At 45.1% G+C, this 24,257-nt stretch overlaps 1 protein-coding gene across 1 annotated transcript in view; it reads right to left on the bottom strand.

Moving 5' to 3' along the window:
• Positions 1-52: 52 nt before the first annotated feature.
• The window catches only part of itga10 (integrin, alpha 10), a 36,790-nt gene continuing 12,585 nt past the window's right edge, over positions 53-24,257 (bottom strand). Inside the window, exons 7-29 of the mRNA XM_088327616.1 lie at positions 22,966-23,114; positions 13,343-13,493; positions 11,661-11,826; positions 10,422-10,492; positions 10,211-10,355; positions 9,990-10,138; positions 9,785-9,928; positions 9,456-9,662; positions 9,248-9,378; positions 8,345-8,511; positions 7,092-7,234; positions 6,914-7,024; positions 6,744-6,829; positions 6,521-6,662; positions 6,353-6,445; positions 6,126-6,292; positions 5,969-6,053; positions 5,777-5,890; positions 5,608-5,715; positions 5,421-5,534; positions 3,469-3,564; positions 325-438; positions 53-261 (exon numbers count right to left, since the gene is read on the bottom strand). Coding sequence (XP_088183742.1) covers positions 211-261; positions 325-438; positions 3,469-3,564; positions 5,421-5,534; positions 5,608-5,715; positions 5,777-5,890; positions 5,969-6,053; positions 6,126-6,292; positions 6,353-6,445; positions 6,521-6,662; positions 6,744-6,829; positions 6,914-7,024; positions 7,092-7,234; positions 8,345-8,511; positions 9,248-9,378; positions 9,456-9,662; positions 9,785-9,928; positions 9,990-10,138; positions 10,211-10,355; positions 10,422-10,492; positions 11,661-11,826; positions 13,343-13,493; positions 22,966-23,114 — 2,904 coding nt within the window. The 3' untranslated portion in view covers positions 53-210. The remainder of the gene's footprint in view (positions 262-324; positions 439-3,468; positions 3,565-5,420; positions 5,535-5,607; positions 5,716-5,776; positions 5,891-5,968; positions 6,054-6,125; positions 6,293-6,352; positions 6,446-6,520; positions 6,663-6,743; positions 6,830-6,913; positions 7,025-7,091; positions 7,235-8,344; positions 8,512-9,247; positions 9,379-9,455; positions 9,663-9,784; positions 9,929-9,989; positions 10,139-10,210; positions 10,356-10,421; positions 10,493-11,660; positions 11,827-13,342; positions 13,494-22,965; positions 23,115-24,257) is intronic.

Below are 24,257 nucleotides of genomic sequence, written 5' to 3'. Positions count from 1 at the left end.
TCTTCCATTTCTTATCATTTATTTCTTAAAAAAAAGGCAGTTTTGATGGTCGGGCATGTAAAAGCGAGATCTTAAATAAAAGAAGAGAAACTTTGATACTTTTCCTGACACAAAAAAAGACTATTTACACGAGTGCTCTCGACAGTACGGTTTGCGTTTCTGTGACGGGCTGAGGAACTTCTTTTTGGTTTCCCTGCGCTTTCTCTTTGTTCATTCTTCCTGGTTCTCATCTTGTCTGTGCTTTCGGGCGAAGAAGCCGAGCTGAAAGGAAAAGGTAAAAGGTTTGAACCGAACGGCCGCTCTCCTGGAGAAAAGCGAACGAACCTTCCATAGAATGAAGATGATGAGCGCGAGCAGTAGCAGGCCGCCGATGATGCTCCCGATGAGGATCCAGAGCGAGATGGGAATGGATCTTCCTTTCAGGACCTCCAGAACCGTCTAGGGGCAAAAAGGAAGCCGTTAGGTTTGAAACCCGAACCACCAGGTGTCAGGAACAGTTTCGATTCCGAAAAATGTCCATCCTTCCTTTAGAATGCCACCCTTCACGGGGCCTTAAAGCAAAATGAGATTTGAGGCCCCCCGATGACTTGATCCTCCACATACCTACTATAACCGCTTCCGAGTTCTACCATGTCATTACGAATAGACTTCAAATCCGAGATGTGAGGTTTCCGTTTCCGCAGTGAATACGGCCGGCACATTTGCCAATGTGCAGAAAAAAATAGTCGGCACACCCTTTTCATTCCCGAATTCAAGTACTTTTGAGGCCAATGTTTCAATTTTTTCCAGTACCTTCAAAGGAAGAAATCCAGCGCAGATCAAAAGATTTGTTTTTGTTGTTGTAGGCTTTAATGACAAAAATACTGCTCGCTCATACTTTGTGCTATTTTGCGCTATTCCCATCTCTGATCTACGTTTTTTTTAAATGTCAATTGGCTGCTATAAACTGAAATGAATTCTGCCATTTTCCTTAACAATGGACGTGCAGCAATGACTTGTTTAGAAACAGGAAAATGGGTAGTAACAGAGTTCAATACCGAAGACACAAAAAATATAATGCAGTATGTCTAAAAAGCAGAAAAATGAGCAAAATTTGGACTCATTTGAGTGAATATCTATTGCTCCAAAACAAGTGCATTCAAACTTTCAATCTCAGACTGTTGATTTTTGCGATTTGTGTCTAAATACGGAATTGTAATAAATTCATTGTTTTGTATTTTATCATTTATTTATTGAAATGAAGAGTTTATATTTTATTGTTTTGAATTTTCAGGGATTTTGCATTGTTTTTGGACTTTAAATCTGGTCAGCGTGTAAGAATCTGAAATTGTTTTCTATTTTTAATTGTTTTTGTAGATCAGTGATTATTTTAATTCAAAAAATGACGGATTACCGAATAATTTGGTGAATCATGTTTTATTATTAATGATAATTTGTCACTTCAAAAATCTGAGGAGTCCTTTTGGCTCTTCTCAGTGAAGCTAGCCAAAAGAGCCGCAACCCGAAAGAGCGGAATTCTCATGACTCGTTTGATAAAGCTGTCCTCTTGGAAACTCCATAGCATATGAATAACCTACTCTTCTCGTCGGCTGAAAAATAGTCTGTGTAATAAAGTGTAATAATCTGTGAAGCCCTTTGAGACTCTTCATGATTTAGGGCGTCACAAATAAAAAATGACTTGACTTTACATGACTTGACAGTAGGGGGCAGTCACGCTTCCCGTGCCAACTCGATAATGAGGACCGGTCATTTATACGCACTTGTGTTTGAATTCTTTATCAATGAAAAACGTGGCCTTTCGAGTCACACTGCCCGGAAACACGTCAATGGAAATCATTTCAAGCATTTCCGAGTTTTTCACCCAAAATTCAAGCGTTTTCCTGACCTTGAAAACAGCAGGTTAAAATTCAAGGATTTCAAGCACCCGTACGAACCCTGAATATTTCAAATGAATAGAAGCGATCGACCGGCCCTACTGGCTAAAATCGTAAAGGGCAGCCAGCCGTCTTTTACTTAGCGTTTAGAGACCCAAATGACACAAAATTCAAGTACAAGGGCAGCCCGGCCCCCATCTCACCAAATATTCAAAAGTGATGTACAGCAGTACAACGTGGGATACTCAAAGTCTTCTAGAGTACCAACGGCCGCCAATAACCGCCCGAAACAAGGTCATAAAATTGATTTTGTTTTAGAATGCCTCCAAAAAGAGAATTTAAAGGCAGGATGCGACGTTTGAAAACTGCGATCATGACTTGAGGCCAGAAGATGGCAGCAGAGTAAGACAAAAAGTGTCTGCGCTTCTATTACACGCTCAATTGACTCTTCTTTTTGAGGTTTGTTCCCGCGCCCCCCAACAGGCCCGATAAAATCAAATAAAAGCAGATAGGCGCGGTGGGGAAAAAAACGAAATAAAACAAAATGTCCTCTATTGTCCCGTGATACTAGGAAGCTGTGCTTTTTGGCTTTTCTGGAGGCAAAGTCATTTCAGACATCGTTGTAACTTATTGGTCCTTGTTGACGCCAAGTGATCGCTGATTCGCTGGTTTTACTGTCAATCCAAAAATCATCCCACCTCCCATACATCATCCAATCACCGGAGGCTGAGATTTAGAGCAGGGAGGCCGAAGGAAACTCCACATATCTATCGATAATCATCGATTTTTTTTTAATATAAGTTAACGGCTTTTTGGGGGCCCCCTAGCGGCCGCTTGGTTCTCATATGCGTTCTGGCCACGCCATGTTCCTCCCCGTCGACCTCAGCCCATCGGTCCTCTTATTAATAATTGCAATTTTTTTCTGTTAAGCGATTATAAACCTTACAAACGCGAAGCCGCGCCTATCTACTCGCAGCAAGAAAGAAAAGCAAAGATAACGCGTGCAAACGTCATCGAGGATCGCGTTTGACGGTGGCGACCGAGACCCTCCGGCGTCGAAACGGGCAACCGAAAACCGAGATTTCCAAAAAAAGAAAACCCTGTCACAAATGGTGATACGAGGTACACCGTTTGAAAAAACGTAAGCTTTACAATGGCAGGGAAAACGTATTCGTCGAAAGGTATGTATGTTTTAAGCCGCTCTCCGGACAGAAGCTTACACTTGAGCACATTTGATTTGACCGTGTGATCAAATGGAAGAAGTCATGCCAAAACCCGTTTCGCTCTATGAAATAATGATAGCGCCTGTGTCACATACCCACGATTATAACGCTTCGTTTCGCTTGAATTTCTTATTGTTTTATATTCTAGAATCTTCCCCCTGCTTTGTGCATTATATTTCTATTTGTCCCAGACTTCAATATTTGAATACGGGAGGAAATGAAATTGTGTTTTTCAGAATTCGTATTCATCGAAGAATAACGAGCAATGCGTCGATTGTTAAAATCAGATGTTTGTCGCAGCCCTAGTTTACAGTTTGTTCTGTGTCTTTTCATCACAATGTCCCCGGCGGTGATGTGACGTCACGGGTTACCTCTCTCCACGCCGTCCCGCTCGCCAAAGTGATGAGGTTGGTCTGGTGAGGCGCGATCTGGTACATGCTCACGATCCTCGCCGACTTGTATTTGGCCTGCGTTCAAAAAGTCCCGCTCGTCAAAATTCTCTTTTCCATATTCGGCAATATCAATTCTTCCAAAACCTGCTCCGATGAAGGTTTTTTTTTCTTGATTTTAAATACATTTAGAAATCAAGTCCTGTTTATTTGTTTGTCCCTTAGTCGCAAGAAGTCTTAAGGGGCTACTCAGACCACAGACTACTATGACAGGATGCCCTGATCTAAAACCGACATGAGGGCAAGGGAAAACTCCAAAACCTCAACACGAGGGAAATCAAGAGACAGTATTATATAGCGCAGGGACAGCTGAGATGCCCACAAATCTGTTTTAAAAATGGCTCACCAGTGTAGGGTCATTGGAATTTTCTAGTCAAATGACTAGTTAATAACCAACCTGGTAACTCCATAGTGATGACATGATAAGTTGTTATTTTAGGAAATTAAATTCCAGGCATTCAAGTCAAGATTTTTGGGCAATTCATTAAATGAGTAGAATGAGAATTTATTTGTTTAATAAACAAACGTATTTCTTCATCTTTTTATTGATTTATTTGACAGGAAATGCAACACATTCAATTGCAATGGATGTGTTTGTATAAAGCCAATGAGCAAAAGAATGTGCCGTTTATTTAGCGTTGTAGCTGGCCCTACCTATTTATCTATTAAGCAAGCTATCTAGCTAGCTTTTTGTTTTTTGCATGCTAGCTAGTGAACATTGTAGCTTTTTAGCTAGTTCTTTCTTGCAAGCGATCTTGCTTTCTATCTATTTAGATGGCTTTTACCAGTGTAACTATCAAGCTACCGTTTTAGCTATTAAGCAAGCCATTTAGCTAAGTTGCTATTTGAGAAATTGATTTCAAACTGGGTGCCCTTTGCTCCAATTAGTAACAAAAGGTTGCTCTAAGCTCGAGAAAGGGCGGAGACCCCTGATATAGCGTATTTCCTGCACCTTAAAGCACACCGGTTTAAAAAGCGCATCCCCAACATACAGCCTTTGTCCATTTTTTTTAATGTGTAAGACGAATTGACTATAAAGGAACTAAAGCTACAGTAAAAGCCGCCACATTTAAGAACTGTTGTTTCGCATTTTATACACTTAAGGTGCAACGATGGATCCGTGGAAAAATTTTGCCGACCAAGATTGCGAAACATTGCTAGCATCGGGAATTGAACCCTGCTCGGGATAGTGAAAGCGCTGAAACGTAATCACTTGACCACTATGCTACAGATCACCTATGAAATTGTTGTATTGGTGGTCTGTTAAGCCCTTTCCGACAAAAGACTATACACTTGACCTGACATGCAAAGGCAAGGGAGGTTATCTTGCTAGCACACTATTTCTACTCACAGTACCAGAGACAAATGTCCCAAAAGATGGAAATAAACGCAAACGAGGGAAAACCACTCTTGAATGCATCTGATCATGAATGGGACTTTGCGTTTCTTTATATCTTTCAGAGCGACGTTTTGTTTTCTCTATTCTGTATGTCGTCTGTATTAGTAGTTAGGTTGCTGCGTGTTCACCGCCGCCGACCAGGTTTGATTCCTGTCTAATGTCATGTTTTGCAATTTTGGTCAGCGATGTTTTTCAAATGATCAATTCTTATACCTTGTACCGTGAAACAACGAACACGAATCAATACTGTATGTAATTCCAATTTTGACCACCGGTATTTTGTAGTATAGAAAGCTAAATTGCTGATTGGATCCACATTTTATTGAAAAAAGTGGACTTTTCAAATGGGCCCGAAGAGATTCATGAGTTTACATTATTTCTTAGGGGCAAAAGAAATCCGGACCGCCGCCAAGGGTGGATCTGGCTCCTAAACCCAAGCAGGAACTCGATAAGAAATTGGGAATTCCGCACCCACCTTCCGAAAGAAGTCGTCATGGACCCTCCGGCTAAGACGAATGACTTCAGCTTGTCCTTTCAGGAGCTGCTGGACTTGGCACGTCACTTCCGTGCACCAAGACCTGCTGCAGTTCTTGGAGAACAAAAACAAGTTTTGGGGACAACTCTCTCGAGCGAACCGCACGCCGGGTCATATGTCGCCTCACCAGGACGTCGTTCTCCGTCATGTCTTCTGGGTGGAGGGGTCGAACGTCCCCCTGACGGGTCTTCAGTTCTGCCAGGTCACTGGTGATGCTGCAGTTGACGACCGAGGCCTGAGAAGAAACCTCGCTTTGAGAAAGACGGCAAAAGACACGGACGGCCTTCATGACTGACGTTCTGTGAAGAGATGCCGGTGACCGCCATGAAGACTCGATCTCCTGCCGCCGCCGAGGGCAGGAGAAGCCTCAATTCCAGATCGCTCACCGGATAGCAACCCAGGTTCTGGACCTAGAAAGACCAAAATGTCTGAAGTCACTTTAGAAATGGAGACGTGAAACAAGTCCACGGTCTGGTTGAGGCTTTCACCTTAAAGTGTGTATAGAACTCTGGTCCGATGGCCTCGGACAAAGACCGCGTAGGGTGCACCTCGTATCGGTTTAAATTGGAGTCGCTGCGGGAGGAGAAAAAATCCCGTGAAGACGACCCAGTGGAAGGAGCTCGAGAAGAGGCCGCGCCCTCTTACCTGCTGAAAAACAGGTCTGGCTCATATTGGACAAAACTCTGCAGCTGGACGCTGTTGTCCCCTAAAGTTTGCGTCCGCTCGATACTGTCGCTGGCCACGGTCAACTTCATCTGGACCCGACTGTGCAGGGTGTTGCAGCTGAACTCGAACTCCAGCATGAAGTTGACCTTTGAAGAAGTTACAAGTTACGTAGGAGTTACGTTTGATGCCGTCGTCTTTGGGGATACCTTGGACTGGGAGCGAAAGACCGGGTAGCTGACGTTACACGTGTGGCTGTTGGAGCCCAGACCCGTGCATTCCATCTTGAAATTGCCGTCTTCCTGCGCGAAAAGCCAAGATGGACTCGAGCCAAAAAAAAAAAAACCTCGGTTCCGGGTCGTGCTGCCGTGCCTTACCCTGATACTGAGACTGGAGAAGTGCAAGTTGCGCGAATACTGCAGCGTCAGGCTGGTGTTATAGGCATTTTCCAGTCTGTTCTCCAATTGAACTTCCACCGACATCCGCCTACGAGGACTGCGAATCACATAAGGTTTGTGCCTGGGGACCAAACGGGAGAACTTTATGGAAGGAGGCTGACGGAAAAAACTTGTGTTTTGAGAATGTGTTTACACGAGCTACCTGGTCCCGAAGATGTCCATTTTGGCTTGAATGACCAAATCGGTGGTGCAGACGTCATCCTCCCCGCAGTCTTTGAAGAAGGGAATCTGCTCAGACCAGATCCATGGAAAGAACATTAGCTTCTCCCCAAGAAAAACAGGCACTGCAGGGGCGAGCCCCCTTTTGCTTACATATTTTTTGACGGATGTAGGCCAGCCCTCATCCAAGACCGGGCCGCTCTCCGTGTCGTTGATCTTGAAGCGCAGCGAGAAGCTGATCGGGCGGATGTAGTCGGCGGTGTCCTGCCAAAAACACTTGGGGATGAGGGCGGAAACGGGAAGCCACGTCCGACAAAGTCTCAATCCTCACGTAGACGTGGAAGGGAAGTTTGTAGCACAAAGTCTGTCCGATGTGAGCTCGAACCGCCATCTGGGTCGCCCGATGGGAGCTGTCGTCGAACAGGGCACGGGCAGAAAACTTTCGGTCGTCCAACATGGCGGCTACCCATAAGTCTGGTAGGGAGATAGCTCAATTTAGTCCTTAGACCTCTTTGACACAGGGGGATTGTTGCCTCTTTTCCAGCAATTAAAACTTTAAAAACTGCTGACCGAGAATACTTTCAGCACAAACCCGAAGTTCCATACACAAGTTTCAGGTTTGCGTCTTTCAGTTCTTAACAAATGATCTTATTATTATAATAATGGAAGCAACACGTCCCAAATTCAACCAACCGATCAGCTCGGATCAGCACAGCCCTCTTCTCATGAACGATGGTTTACCCCAGTGCACGTTAGACTCTGGTCCTCAACGGCCAAAGGTCCACAAGTTTTAGAGGTTTCCCGTGTTTAACACAGGTGAATCAGAAGATATAGAATGTTTGTGCAGAAAGAGGTGTGTTTAGAAAGGGAACCTCTAACAAATGCAGAGCAGAGCTCCAGCCCTTTTGGGATCCAGTTTGACATTGCCTACTAAAGGATTTTATACGATTGACTACAAAGTCCATGTATTCAGTTCAATACAATAAACATATTGACTGCCTGTGCTTTAATTCAATGTACAATAAAAGGTCAGGCTGTGTGGAATGCATCAGACGTATTTCTGATAACAGAATTTCTGTGAGTGCTGACGCAGAAGGCCAGACGCAGAAGGTCAGACGTCGGGGCGCCGCCGGTATGCGAATAGTGTGGATCCCAGCCGACACGCCCTCGTGCGGGGAGAAGACCGATAAGAGAAAACTAAAGATAGCAGATGAAACATAGCCAATAGGATGTCTTTGCTTTCTTTGTGAAACATATAAATAAACTTGGATGAGGGCCGTCTCTGATTGGGTACACTTAGGTCTGCTATTAGGAATAATAAACATCCGCCCGTGTGTGGTCCTCCTGGTCATTTCTCTCTCAAAAAACGAGCGCGCATCATTTTTGGATGAATGTGGGTTGTGTTTGGTTAACGGAGTCAGATAACTCATTCCAATAATTTGGTAAACGCTACATTTGGATAGAAACTTCCCAACATTACCCTACTACCTAAGGAACTGATTTTTGGGGGCCTGGTACGAGCATAAACTCCAACGTTCCTGGATGGGAAGAGGGCTAATGATCCAAAGTGTCGGAGTGACATACCGAAGCCTTGGGCGTGGGGTCCGGGGGAGCGCGATTCCGCCGTGAAACAGGCGGTGGCGTCCAGACAGGCGGACTCCCGGCCGCCCCGCTGGCAGGTTTTTTGGATGACGTTGATGGAGTGCGGCTGGAAGGACAGACTAACGTTGATCTGCACGATGCTTCGAGATCTGGAGAAAAACAAATTTGGCCTAAGATCGGATCAAAATCGTGGATTGTTGTCGGTCTGATAGCTTTCAGAGGCTGCAAAAGCGACCTCACTTTATCTTTAAAGACATTTTTTTCAGTTGGAGCGTCTAGAGCAGAGGTGGGCAACCCGCTCCTGGAGGGACGCATGGCCTGCAAGTTTTGGGAGGTTTCTTTTTTTGTTAGCAAGCCGGCAGTAGCTTGTAACAATCCAGGTCAGGGGTCCGAAACTCCATTTACTCCGGCGCTGGAACCTGGGTCTGCGTGAAGTCAGGCCGTATCAGGTTTTCAAAGGCAGAAACTTGCCGAAAGGTACCTATCAAATGCATCCAATGTTGTTTGAGCTTCAGTTCAACAGCAAGTCATTGAATCAGATCATTTGTTGAAACTTCTAGTTTAACCAGGAAGTAGCTGCCTAAATAGTTAGTACAGATGAAGCATCAATTTCAAACTCGCACTTGCCGCTCTAACATTAAGCTTTCACATTATGTCGGCGACATCGAACTATAGTCTTGAGTGCGGCAAATGGCTCGGGGGGTTGTGAGTTTGAGACTCCTGACCTAGGTTATTGAAATCCCCAGAGTAAAAGAAAAGAAACCTCCGAAAAAAATGCAGGACACGCGGCCCCCGAAGACCTGGTGTTCCCACCTCTGTTCCAGAACAAGCTGAATCCAATCCTTAAAAACAAAGCGTCTTTCTGGCTCCTCTTAGCAAGCTCACCTGAGCAACACGGCGCTGCCGTGACCCCCCACCGCCAGGTCAATAAGTCCGTCCCCATCCAAGTCTAACCTCGCGCTGACACTGCGGCCAAAGTACCGCAAGGACGGGGACAGTGCCATCCCCGAAATCCGCTGCCAACGAAAAAGATAGCGGCCACTGAATCTTGGCCTCAATTCACAAATTCGTAAGCGATGCGGACTGCAAGTACCTGCTTGTAACTGTGGATGATGTAAATATTTTGGCCGTGGTACACGTACACGGCGCCGCGGTGGTCGTCCTCCAAGGGTGCGCCCACTAGCAGGTCGGCGAAACCGTCGTGGTTTAGGTCCTGAGCGGCGGCCATGGCGTAGCCAAACCTGGCGTCCTGGGACTTTTCTTCGGACGTCAGCGTACCGTTTGAGACAAAAACCTCCTCCTGTAGCACATGCATGATCATCCAGCAGGAGCAGTACATTAGGGTCTGCTTGTTTGAGGAGCCATCAAAAATCCAGGGTTGTCATCCAGACCCTTGCGATCTGGCTACGTGTAGTTTCTCACCCCACTGAGCGTGTAGATGTAGACTCTCCCGGCTTCCTTGTTCCCAGAGCCCAAGAACATGGGAGCCGCCACAAGGAGGACATCCGTGATACCGTCCTGGTCCACGTCCATCCCGCACAGCTCGCTGCCGTAGTAAGACCCGATCTAGAGAGGCGTACTTTTAGCTTCCTGGCAGCAGAGGGTGCTGTTGTCTCTGGTTTTGCACCTGTTCTCCGTTGAGGGCCTGCACGATGTTGACGTCGCCGTCGTCACTCAGCTCAAACAAGACAACTTTGCCTTTGTGCTTGAAACGAGGCGCTCCGGCCACGTACAGTCGCCGCCAGTCCCCGACCAGCACCGAGGACACCGTGTAGCCTGCCGGGATTCAAAGCGCAGATGCCATCCCCGCAGTTTCTCCTACGGACATACTCGAGGACTCGACCCTACCGAGATAAGCGGCGTGGTTTTTCAGCTCCAAAGGGAACTCGCTCTCGAAGGCCTCCCTGGTGGGGACGATCCTCCCCCCCCTGCCTTCCTTCAGGACACCGCCGTCCCAGTCGTAGGCGCCCACCATCCCGAACAAGATCCCGTCCTGAAGGTTGCAGGAGAAGGTTAGGACCGCGATTGTTTTTGTGCCTGCAGAACGAGATAAACTCACATCCAAGGCGTGCGCGGAGAAGCCGATCTGCGACATCTCCATGTGGAAGGAGCTCTGGTTCCCCAGCGTGCCTGAAGGAAACCAAGAAGAGGAGTCGGGTCGGCGTTCGATGGCCTCTTCGACAATTACACTTCACGGGTGATTTGCTGTTTTCACTTTGCTTAGTTTTCCCGACGGTTCTTTTTATCAGTTCTTTTCATTCCAACTTTGGAAGGCTCTCAAGAAAATGGTGTTTGCTTTCTGAGGATCTTATGTCACTGTTTTATTGGCAGCCTTCAGAGGTTTGATACGCAAAATACTCAAACAAGGAGATACTTGAGTCTTTTTGCTACTTCAAAACCTTTTGACAAAAGCCAAAAGGTATTTCAGTAGTTGAGGATTGAGTTAGAACGTCATCTTATGTCCTAAAATATGGGCACCTTTGCCTATTCAAACAAAATGTACATCTAGTGTATTTGCTAGATTTTGTCTTGCATCACTTTTCATCTCTTTTTTGTTTCCAACTTTGGAAGTTATATGAAAATCCCATGTTTACCTTCTGAGATCTGATGTGACTGTTTTACTGGCAGCGTTTCGAGGTTCGGTTCCTAAATGCTCAAACAAAGAGACACGAGAGTCTGTTTACTACGTTAAAGAAGACATCAAATTCTCAAAACCTTTTGACAAAAGTGAGCTTCAATTTCGGTATTTTAGCATTTGGATAGAACGTCTTCTCATGTCCTAAAATGGAGGCATCTTTGCCTGGCAAAACCGAAGTTACAGCTCCTTTCAAAATGTTGTAGTATTTCTGTCATAATATTTCTATAGTCTTTCTCTTGTAATGTATCTTTGGTTGTATTTCTGTATTATAGTATTACTGGAGTGGTATTTTGTACTTTTTCTGTATTTTTTCAATATTTCAATGAGAGTGTAATTGTTGTATTTCTGTTGTAAAATTTCTGTAGTAGTATTCATGACCCTGGCGCTTGAGGGATCTGCAAGGTGTGAGTATTACTGTAGTGGTAGTTTGTAGGATTTATTGTACAGTTTTTTCTGTTCAGAAGTAAAGCAAAATAATATAATAAGTCCCTGTTTTTAAGCACTAGATTTGATATTTAGTTTTGCAGTCATTTTTTGTCAGTAGTATTGTATTTACTGTCATTCGGTTTGGCGGGCCGGACGATAAAGCCTGAGGGGCGGCACGTGGCCCGCGGGCGTCAGTTTTCCCACCCTGGCCCCGGAGGCTCCTGTCGGGCTCACCTTCCAGCGAGAAGATGCGGTCCCCCAAAGCGTCCACGATGTCGTTGAGGGCGGCCTCGTCGGTCACGTTGAAGAAGTATTTTTCGTCCGGGTCGCTGGCGATGTACTTGATCTCGTTGATGAAGGTGTCGGGGTCCTGCTGCCTTCGGTGGTAGTGGCCCAACACCTGTCGAGAGTCCCGCCGCTTTTGAGGAAAGCGCTTCTAAATCCCTCCGCCTTGCCGAGCCCCCTAACCAGGCCCCATATATTGCTTACTCCAGCTACTAATTCTTTGTTTACCGTTTCGCTGCTTGTGAACAGGAAGATCTCCACGACATAGAACACGAAACCACTAACTCCCGTTTCAAATGTCGTCCCGACGAAACATGTCATTAGGACGCGGACGGCCGCAGTCTACACCAGTAAGAGAAAAACCGGGCGGCGCTAATTGGCGCGCCGACCGCAGAAGTCCTTTGCAATCCTGACAAAGGGTGGCCCCCGCCCAACGGGCGGAGTCGCCATTGAGATATTTTGGGCTCCTGACCCGCTTACTCTATTCAATTTGACAGCGACCCGAGAGTTGGTTCGGTAGTCTTGCTATTTCGGGGGCTGTGATTAGTGGGGGGCGTGCGGGACCTCGGAGGAATGTCAGGGTGCGTCATCCCCATCTGGCTTTTTGTGGCTTTTTGTTCATTGACGTTTTTGCAGATACCAGTACTCTCTTCGTGGTGACTGACATTCCGCATGAGGCAAACATGAAAATGGAACCATGAAAGAAGATAAACAAAGAGAGAGGAAGAAAAAGCATAAGAGAGAAAAGATAAGGGGGAAAGAAAAACAGATAAACGTTTTTGCAAATACCAGTGGTCACTACACGGTGACCAAAATTCCAAAGAAGTGAAAAACGAAAACAGAACCCTCTGGGTCTTTGAGGGCAAAATGGAGCGGGCAGACCATGTACCGGTCTGAGGTAGTGAAGAAGGAGCTGAAGTGGAAGGCAAAGCTCACCCTTCACCAGTCCATCTTAGTCCCTGCCCCCAACTATGATCACCGACGGGTCCCAATGATCAAAGATCCCAGATACATGCGTCTAGATGGGTTTTGTTTCCGGGTTTCCGGGTTGGAAGCTCGGCCATTCGGTAGAAACTTCATGGAGAGACGGCTAAGGTGGCAACAAGGATGTGTTCAACGCTTAGGTGTTAAAAATGATTGCGGCGTTGTTTGAACTTATTGATGGATTTAGTGGGAAACCTTGCGCTATTGCAGAGGTGGGCAACCCGATCCTGGAGGGTGGCATGTGCTGCATGTTCTTGAAGGTTTTTCTTCTTTTATTTAGGTGACTCAAATCATTGGCAACCGAGTAAACAGAATCTATTTCTTTTCTTTCTTAAAGCTATCCTGGAAATTTGGCGATTCGAGTGTCAAGGTAACCAGACCAGGAACCCGACAAGGACCTGATTCTTAAGGTGGCAGTAAGAACTGGTCTTGAACGTGGACTGCTGAACTTTGAGAAACCGGCGATTACGTAGATTTTGGATTCCCCGAACTGGAGAACATCGAATGTACGCAGGACACCCAAGGGCTGGGTCGCCCACCTGTGGGCTAAATGCTAAAGGTGTTTATTTTGTATCGGCATTGGTAAGGTTAGCACTACTCAGGTTACTAGTTTTCTCAAGGAAAACATAAAAAAAGGGTTTTCTCACAGCAATGGCGTATCTGGTGATGTTCCTGCTCTCGCACTCTAGAAGAGCGTCGGGGAGTTCCTCGCCGTCGTGCGATTCGCCATCGGTCACCACGATCATCACCTTGGTAGCGCCTTCCCTGGCTCCTCGCTCTGCACTGAAGGCCTCCGTGCTGCCGAAAACGAACAAGAATGGAGACTCGATACGGAGGATCGAGAAGGCGTGATGCTCCATCGTGTCTCAGAACAACAACGGGATTCCCGTTCGTGGGAACAAAGTAGGGGGCGCTCTTTTGCTCAAGGGCAGCAAATCGGCCCGGCAATAACCACTCCGTCTTGGGAAAAGCTTCACCGCTTCACTTTGTGTTTTTTTTTTTTTTTCGAAAGCTGTACTTAAACCTTCCCCCATTGGATTCTTGCCCAAATGTGGTCTCTTTTAGACACCATTTATTCCCAAACAAGACAAGAGACTATGTCTTTTCAAAAAGTTTGGCTTTTTTAAAAATCCAGACCTGGTCCTTCCTGGTTTTGATTTTGACCTAAATCTGGTCTGTATCGGACACAATTGAGTCCCAAAAAAGATGTCTGTAATAAGAGGGTGTTGCCCATTCGACATCGTCTAAGGACTGTCCTTGTTTTTCTTAATGTTGGCCAAATTCTGCCCCCACATGGACGTCTTTTCAACGTCTTGTCAAATAAAAACGTCTCTTGGGCAGAACTTTAGCATCTTTTCACAGTTTTTGCTTTCTTTTTGAAGACACTCTTTTCCTGCATTAAAATTTGACCTATTTCTGGTCCTCCAAAAAAAGGTCTGCAATATGGTCGCGTTGCCCATCTGACATAGTCCAAGAATAGTCCTCGTTTGGATTAAATTGTCTAAATTCCGCACCCCCTCTCATCAAGCAAAAAATCTGTATTTTGAATGGTATCTTTTGAAGCATTTTTGGCCTTCTTATTGAAGACACACTTTGACCTTCCTAAAACAGATACAGTAGTTATCTAAATTTCATTTGCTCTGTTTTAGACACAATTTTGTCCCAAAAAAGACTTCTTTTAGAATCCTTTTTTTTTTACCCAATAAAGATGATTTTTGAAGGGAACTTGTACATATTTTTAAAAAGTTCTGCTTCTCTTTGAAGCCTGAAGCGCCGGGTTCATCAAGTGGTGCTGCCCAACTGACATAGTCCTTGTTCAAATTCTGCCCCCAAACGGACTTCTTTTCAATGTTTTTAAAGGATAGTTTTCAACCCAATAAACAGATCTTTTTTAAACAAACGAGCAATTCGGACGTCCGACGGACCGTTGAAAATGCTTCACGATGGATTGAAATGGTCAGCATTTGTATAGCGCTTTTCAAGTCAATGAAGACCTCCCATAGCGCTTTACAACGTACTTCACACTTTTCCATTTTATACACTAACTGACCGTTAGCAGCGTCAGCCATGCAAGGCAACGACCTGCTATCGGGGGCATGAGGGATTCAGTGTCTTGCCCAAGGACACTTCCACATATAACAAGGAGGGGCTGGGAGTCGAACCTGCCATCTGGCGATCCCAAGACGAACCCTTTACCTCCTGAGCCGATGCCGACCCCGGAACGAACGGCCGTCGCCGTCATTGACGGGAAGTGCGGGGCCCTTCAGCCGACCGCACCTTTGAGTCATTCTCAACGCGAATAACCTCTGGCGGGAAAGCGGTCGGCTCGCCTGGGTGCGGTCCGGGGCATCTGTGCATTCCTGGCCAATGGTGGTGAAAAGGAAGCTCCACCAAAGTGAGTGTCCAGGAGCCCCGCCCTGTTTTTGTCTTTGGTCCGCGTTTGCTGCCAAATTACGCTCAAACTATAAAAGAGTGAAAACGGCCTGGCTCTAAAGCAGTGCTTCTCAAAAGGTCTGACTTGAAGGAGCCCCCAACCTGCCACCAAAATCAGGAATGGGCCGACATAGGCATCTCTCTGAAAAACAAGCCCACCGGTCGACTAAAAAGATGTATTCAGAGTTATTACAAGACTTGACCACGGACAGTATGTAAACACGCCGATCCCGGAGAGGAAACGAACAAAGTACGAAGACCTGGCAGCTCAGTGCAGAGAGGCGGGCTGGAAAACTACAGTATACCCAGTGGAGGTGGGGTGCAGGGGTTTTTTGGCCTCCTCAGCCTCCCGCCTCCTCAGAGACCTTGCACGGGAGCTGGCAACCGGAGAGCAACTAAAGAGCTGTCAGAAGAGACAGAAAAGGGCAGCTTCTGGCTGTGGCTGCGGAGGAATGACAGGAACTGGGGGCCTTCAAGCAACACCTAGGGTGTCACCGGGAGATGTCCTGGGGTGAAAGGAGCCAAACATCAACGACCGGTGGTCCCCAGCTGATGAGCCCGAGTGTTCAGGGCACAGGAGGCGGGTCAGGCAGAAATGCCCAGCAGGAAGACCACCATCCTGTATTTCCATGCGTTGATACCTTATGCCATCTGTGCCGGATGTGGTGCACATAATATTCCACTTCTCAAACATATTCAATAAGAGGATTGTGCATTTGAAAGCGGAGATAGTAGAATACATTCCCCTGTTTTTGACCAGCAAAACAACTCAAAGTTCCGTGTCTACTCGCATATGAGCTTTTACATCGCACATACAAGTGACTCCCTAAAACTAAAAATAACCACGTGCTAAGAAAAGTTTATACCCAAAATATTAGTAAAGCACGTACCTAAAACGCAACGGCTTGACTGTGTAGAAAATAAAGATGGATATTGTTTGGTTGGCTAACTGCTAAGGTCGTAGCGGGCATCATTCTGTGGTGTGTCTTGGGTAAGTACAACCTGCTGGCGCACATACTGAGAAGAAGAAGTATTGAAGTATAGCATTTTATACCGTTTTCTGTACCTTCACGTACGTATTTAGCAATCATTTCCTTCTCTGACACCGTTTTCCACTTTTCCTTCAAGCTTATCACGAACTTCCTTTACCGACAGTAAAAGGAAATAAAACAAACAAAATCCCAATAATGAGATGTGTTCCCTCTCAAACGCAATCGAGACCGTGCCGACGGACTGGACGGTAACAAGAAATCGAGCAGGGCTTTGTCACCATCTACTGTTTTTTGTCCTCCTCTTGGCACTTTTTGGGCAGGTCAAAGTGTCAGGACCCACCGATGACAGGTCCGAGACCCACTTTGGAGTCCGGACCTGCTGCTTGTGAAACACTGCCCTTAAGAAAAGTAATCATTGATAGGGTATTCTGTTCTTTTTAAATTATAAATTTCAAAATACAAAAAATGAAAAATATTTGAATGTGCAGTATCCGTTTTGTAACTGGCATGAGATGGTCAGTTCATTTTTAAAAACCGAAACAGATCTTTTGATTTGTCTGGTGGAATTTTTCCCAGTAGATGCTTTTGTGGTTGCCTATTTTGGCCCATTCCTTGTCATCACAACCTCGTAAGAACATATTAATAACATGGTAACAATATAGTAAAACAATCGCAGTTGTTGGTTTCTGTCTCTCTTATTGGTTATGAAAAAAGTACTTAAACACATTATATATATATATATATATATATATATATATATATATATGGGTGTGTATTTCAGAATATGTGGATGTATGTTTACATGTATATGAAGGTTTTATCTATCTATCTATCTATCTATCTATCTTCTGAGAGGGGTGACCGACAGCAAGACAAACACAAAAACAAAGAATATAAAAAAGGGAAAAAAATAGCACAAAAAAAACACACACACACACACAAAAAATTTGGGGGGAACATGGCCAATCCCAATGCCCAAACAAGTTAAGCACCTCGGCACCCAAGTCGGTCATGCTTTGGTCCCTCCGGATGAAACGGGACACTCAGGTCTTAAGGACACAACACGCTCTTCTGTTCAACAGCAGGGCCCGACAGCTTTCGCTGGTTTACCCCTGCCGCATCATACAGGTGCCCTGCCCATCCCTTAGAACGCGCCCAAACATCCCACTATCCTTTCACAACACCTCTCCACTTATTCCTATCACCAACAATTTTTTATATTTAGTATATAAAATATATATAATGTGTGTATGTGTATATTTAATTTTGTGTATGTGAATATATATGCATATATATTCATCCATGTGAAAGAATACATATGGGATTGTATACTTTGAAATGCATGTCGGTGTATATATATATGGACATATATTTATGTTTTTGCAAAGGGGTGAGAGCTCATAAGCTATGCTTCTTCTCCTTCCTCAATTTTCTATTCCTTGTTTCCGTTTGGACATGTTTTCGTTTCCCCAAATGTTTTGACAACGATCTGGAAGCCTCACACCGCTTGCGATGCATTTTCTGAATGGATCAATAACGACAACAACTTGCAAAGTAGCACGTACAAGAACGCACACGCCTGCACGCACACACACGTGTGAGGAGTGCGGAGGAGGCACTGGAATCATTTTTCGGCTCCTTTCCAGCCACCGGCTGCTCTAAATTTAAATTTGCGGTCGCCCGCTCTCCCTTGGCTCCCCGTCTGCTAAATGACATAGGACGGAAGGAAAAACAAAAGCGGGGCCGCGAAAGGGAAAAAAAAACGGTGCCATCATCGCAGAAATCGTGGAGGCCGAACACGCTAACCGCTACGTGGCTATGCTGAAAATCTTCTCAACTCGAACGAATGTTTTTTTTCCCGACATTAGCGAAAACGGGATCCGACCGAAAAGGGGAGGATCCGGAGACGAAGGCGTCGGATGGCGTCGTGCATCGACAAATCCCGCCAGAGTTTTTTTTTTTTTACTTGACTTTGCTTTGCGTTGCGTTCAAAGGTTTTTGGAAACGCGAAGCTAGCGTGTCAGCCGCATTTTTGGCTGCGTGTTAGCACGAGCGTAAAAGGACCCTCCTGAGACTTTATTTTATGAATTCACTCTGCGTTCTGTTCAAACCTCTTTCCCAAGTATGGCAAATTGTGAAATTCGTCGCTAAGCGCTTTAGCATGTCGACGGCATATTTGGCGACGCGATAGCAGCAGGATGAAAGAACCCTCGAGAGACTTTATTTTATGAATTCACTCTGCATGGTATTCAAATGTCTTTCCGGAGTACGTGAAATCCTAAAAGTCGTCGCTAAGTGCTAGCATATCGATAGCATTTTCGGTTGCATGTTAGCATAAGGCTAAAAGGACCCTCGGGGAAAAAAATGTTTTGTCCTTCACTCGGCGTCGCGTTCAAATGTCTTTCCAAAGTGTGGGAAACTTTAAAGGACGTTGCTCTGTGCTATAGCATGTTACCGTCATTTTCGGCTACACGTTAGCACGAGGCTAACCCCGGGCAGCTTTTTTTCCCATCCTTAATTCACTTTGTGTTGCGTTCAAATGTCTTTCCAAAGAGTGCGCAATCTTAAAGCGGTCGCAAAATGCTAGCATGTTCCGGCTCCATGCTGGCAAGAGGCTAAAACGAGCCTCATGAGCAATGCCAACCGGTGTCGATTGTTGTTTGACTAATTACGGATCTGGTTTTTTGGTCCCCAAAAAGACATCTTTTCAACCTTACGAAGTCTTTTTCAACACGTTTTTGCTTTCTTTTCAATGTGGCAGTCCATCCTTCTACCTTCTGAGATCCGATTCAGAACTACAACGGGTCTGTTTTTCTCGATATATCTGTGGGTTTGTCACTTTGTGCCTCTGGCCACCCGAGAAAAGACGGAAGGATTTCAGAAATGAGCGCCGTCTTTCACAGGCAGTCGTTTAGGTTACCCTAGATGTGAAAAATGCGCAAAAAGAATTTGGTTTGGATGACCTGGCATTTTTTTTCCCAGAAATCAGCGCCAACTTTTGTAGGTCGGGTAGGTTACCTCAGATGTGAAAAATGTCCCCAAAAAGCTGACCTGGCACTTTTGGTTTTGATAATTCAGTATGTTTTTCCTTAAAGACATTCTACTCTCCCAGGACAGAAAAAAACATTGAATATCAAAAACATTTTTATAGGCAGTCAGGTAGGGCAACTTAATGTCAGAAATGCCCCCGAAAAGCTGATCTGGTACTTTTGGTGTTGCTGACTCAGCATTTTTCCCAAAAAGCCATTCAACTCTTCTGGGTTAGAATGACAATAAATATCACCACCATCTTTTACAGGCAATTGGGTAGATTAACCTAGATTTGAAAAATGCCCCCTAAAAAGCTGACTCGGCACTTTAGGTTTTGCTGATGAAGCATTTTCCCCCAGGAAGACATTCTACTCTCTCAGGACAGAACTAACATGGCCAGCATCACAATATTTGACAAGCATTTAAGTAGGTCACTTAAGACGTGAAAATGCCGTGCAAAAATATGAAACTGCACCTATGGTTTTTTTGCTGTTTCGACAGTTCTTCCAGAAAGAGATTCCTCTCTTCCAGTACAGGACAAGATTCAATTGCAACACGATGTCTTGCAGACAGTTGGAAGGGTTGACCCATATAGGAAAGATGCTCCCCAAAAAGCCGACTTTGCACTTTTGGTTTTGCTTTCTCAGAATTGATTTTTAGAAAAACATTCCACTTTACCAGGCCAGAAGGACATTGAATAATAGCTTTACGGGGTGTCAGGTAGTCTACCGCAGATGTGAAAAATACCAAAACAGCGGACTAAGCATTTTTGGTTCTACTGACTGAGCAGCTTTCCCAGAAAGACATTCTATTCTCTCAGGCCACACCTTGGCCAGGATCACAATCTTTCACAAACAATCCGGAAGGTCAAAAAATGACAAGACAAAAAGAAACAAAGAAGCAGAAAAACAAAACGTTGACTCGGAATGTTTAGTTTTGCCGACTCGCATTTTCCCAAGAAATTCAACTCTCCCAGACCAGACAGACATCGAATATCAACACCTTCTTTCACAGACAGTCTGGTAGGTTACCTCCGATATGAAAACTACCCCAAAAAGATGGCGGCATTTTTGGGTTTTGCTGTCTCTGCAGCCTTCTCAGAAAGACATTCCACTTTTCTAGGCGTGGAACGACATACCGTAGATGCTCTAATGTCGCACAGCCATTTTAGGGACAAAGTTGGCACCAAACTATATCATTTATGAGTGGTACTTTTTTTACTGTTATAGATATTGCGACCGTTTTCGTTTGGCGGGCCGGTTGGAAAAGCCTAGGGGGCCGCGTGTGACCCTCGGGCCGTCGTTTGCCCACCTCCGGTTCGGGAGCGCCGCGCACGTTGCCGAAAGACGAACGCGTTTTCTTGTTTTTTCCAGTCTTATCCGGAGGTGCCAGGGGCCCCGTTTCGGGCGGGACGGGAAAAGGGGAACGGACGTCGGGCAAGGTCGGAGGAAACCCAGGCGGACGTCACGGACCGGAGGAGTCACTTTGGTAGAGCGGTGGTGGGCAAACGAAGGCCCGAGGGCCACATTCGGCCCGCTCTTTTTCACCTTTCAACGAAAATGGTCACATTACACATCATGCGAAATAAAGTACTACTCTTAAAAAATGCTTTTTTTAGTGACAACTTTGTACCTGTTATCCCTTTGTGCGTTGACAACAAAAGTACTACCAAATGAGTCCAGACCAAAATATCAAATTTAGTACTTAAAACTGCAAGCTGATGTATTATTTTGCTTTCATTCTGAAAAAAAAAAAGTTGAAATATTACAAAAAACACTATCGCAGTTATATTATGATACAAGAATAGGACTACAGAAATACGAATACAAAATACTCCAATGGAAACACAACAAAAATGCGATGACATTAAAACTATAATACAAAAATATTACTAGAGAAATATCACAACAAAATTACTCCAAAAATACAACTAGAGTAATATTACAAAAATACTACAGATTTACGACAAAACTCCAATGGAAATACTCTCGCATAAATACTACAAAAATAAAACGACAGTAATATTACTAAAATACTACTATTGAAATACTTCTAGGGCAATACTACAAAAATAAAACTAAAGTAATACTATAATACAAAAATACTACAACAGAAAAGTCAGTAAAAATACGACACAAAAATAAAAATCGACTCCAGTCATCTTACTAAAATACTACAGATATACTACAGAAATTCTACTATAGCAATACTACAAATATACGACATATATACTACAAATATACTTCAGCAATAATTCAAAAATAACACTTCAGCAATACAATATTCCAAAGATACTACTACAAAAATATATCTACAAAAAATGATGACAGAAATACTTCGAAAATACGACTCCAGAAAGATCACGACAGAGAAACTACAACTACGCGACGACAAGATTACTCCAAAAATACCACAGATAAACTGAAATTCTACAGCAATAACATTAGAGTATAATAGGTTGGCTGGGAGAGGGACGGGGGCCACCGGGCTGTACTCGCCCAAGACACAGGAAACGGTGGCACGACCACTCGTGGGATACAAGCAACCAATAATACAGAAATAGGACAACAATACAATCACAGTAATAGAAAAATCCAAATATGAAATGTGTTTTTGGGATTAGGGCCCTCAGATATCATTTTGCAAAGCGATGGTATGAAACTAACACCGACAACAACCAGACTCTTGGACTCTTTTCAAACTCCCGCCTTCCTAAAAACACTCGTCAGATCGTGTGCGAACCTATGCTCCCGGCTAGGCAAGCTTTTGTGACTCTCCGACACGATCCTGCCCTGTTTCCTGCCCGATACCTGTTGCCGACCTCTTTTCTGGACCTGTTTCTGCCCTTGCTCCTCCGTCCCGGCCATCGACCCGTTTTCCCGCTCCCTACGATGACCCACGCTCGACACGAGAGTGCCACTTCCGCGTTCCTGTCATCTGCTACCCGTGACCGACGATCATCTGATGGTGGATGCAAGTCCTGTTCTCTTTCTAAACAAAACTGATTAAAACGAACGCAATCGGGTCCCGTCTCCGTGACAAAAGCTCGTCTTTGAGAGCGTCCTCATTCCACACGAGTTCTTGAAGAAGCAGAGAAAAACGATCCGCTGTTCCTTTCTCTTTTCGAAATCCAAAATGGCTTCCCTGCCTCCTAATAACCACGCGTTTGCCCGGACAGATAAACTGAAATTCAGAATACAGTTTTTGAAATTTGTATTTTTCCCTTTGCTTTAAAACCGGTGTTTCTTAACTGGCGGGTCGATATGGCAAAATCATCCAAAGAAAATGGAAAAAATAGAGAGTCAATTGCACTCCCTAACAGGAATGGGGACAACCGGCGTTTGATTGTTTCTAACTGTTTGGTCCCTGACCACGTTCGGGAGGGCCCGCGTCTCAATTTATTGTGATTATGTTGGTTTTATTTCCCTTTCTGTCCAAGAAAGTTAGCAATGAAGGGGAGGAAAAGTGGAACAGAACGATCCAGTCGAAGAAAGAAACGATGTCTGCCATTAAAACGCTGCCAGAAGGTTTGTAAGTGGTTTAAAACTGTTGGATTTTGACTTTTTTACCAGTATATTAGTAAGTATAACTACACAATTTGATATTTATCGATGGTTAGGTACACGCTGTGTTCCTATTGTGAGCAGTTTTAGGGGTTGGCTTATATGCCAGTATACGCGGTACTTAGACCTGACACGTAGTTGTTAGCGTGTAGCCGTTAGCATGTTGTCGTTTGGTCATCGGCACGATGAGTCGTCCGTATCTACCCGTTAGCATTTACCCGTTAGCATCTATCCGTTAGCCTCTAGGCTTACCAGGCCATGTGGACGGCGTAGGCGCTCCGCGTCTCGCGACCTTCCTGCCGGCTGATGTTCTTGGCGGCTTCTACCACTTCTGCCGTGCTCTGGTAGTCCTTCAGGGACCACTCGTGGACCGCCACCTCGCCGTATTGCAGGACGCCCACCTGCCAAAAAAAACCAACAAGTTTACCCTCGGATCCCATCCGTTGCTAACAGCGACTAGCGTTAGCGACCGGACGAGGCCGAGTGGCACTGAAGCGATGGAACAAACAAGCACGGTTCTTATTTCGTTTTTGGCTCAATGAAAAATTCCTTTGTTCGGCCTCAAAAGTCAAACGAGGAAACCACATCTGTTAGCGTAGCATCGCCATTGCAATCGGAATATTCCTATACGCTGAAGGATTTTATACATTTGGACTACAAGGGATTTTATACGATTGAATACAAGTTACATTTATTGAGCGCAATGAAGAATTTCACCGAGTGGGCTTCGCTGTTTCAAATGCGGAATGATTTGGCTCGGGAATTTCCATAACAGGACTTGGGGGGACGGCAGGCAATGTTTGGAGAACAACGCCCTGATGACATAGATACGCTCGGTGTTTTTTTTTTAGTTTTTCCAGACATCGAGGCGAGATGGTAGAGCCCACGTGGGGGCTTTCCTTTTCCATGGGAGGAGCCGGCACACCAGCTCGCGGAAAAAACCGTGGGCCGAGGAGAGAAGCGGAAGATCGAGAGAGGAGATCGAGAGAGGAGGCTTGACAGAGACTCGAGCGACACTAATACGGCTATTTCGGCCATATTCGATGGAGTTCATTTAGTTGAATTATTTAAGAATTGAAATCTGCCCCCGTGTGGAAATGCCGGTCTCTTGTTCGTTTTACCATCAAGAAACGAGCGTGCATTGTTAAGTGAATGTAGGTTGTGTTTGTTTTATGGAGTCAAATAACTCATTCCAACAATTTGATCGACGCTACATTTTAATATCTAATTCCTAACAACGCGGTTATCAATTCGTCTCGAGGTATGTCATTCGTTGGGATCGCTCCCCGAGATCCATTATTCCCTTTACGACGGCCCGCACGGAAGCGTCGTCCCCTCGCGTGTACAGTTTTTCCGATCGACTCGGACCTTTGCCTTTTAGCGCTCGATAGCATCGAGCTATTTCCCCGACCCCCCGAGCGCGAACCCTCGTCTTTTGAAATTTCCCAAAAAGAAAGCGCTACGTTATCGTAGCGCCGGTAGTACCTCCAAAAAGCCCCCGGAGCGTCGTCGTCCGAAATATCCGGTACGCGAGTGGTAATAAA

Source organism: Urocampus carinirostris, chromosome 2 (genome assembly GCF_059441175.1).
Source record: "Urocampus carinirostris isolate Australia breed hairy pipefish chromosome 2, RoL_Ucar_1.0, whole genome shotgun sequence".
NCBI lineage: Eukaryota > Metazoa > Chordata > Actinopteri > Syngnathiformes > Syngnathidae > Urocampus > Urocampus carinirostris.
This window is presented reverse-complemented; position numbering and strand designations above follow the sequence as displayed.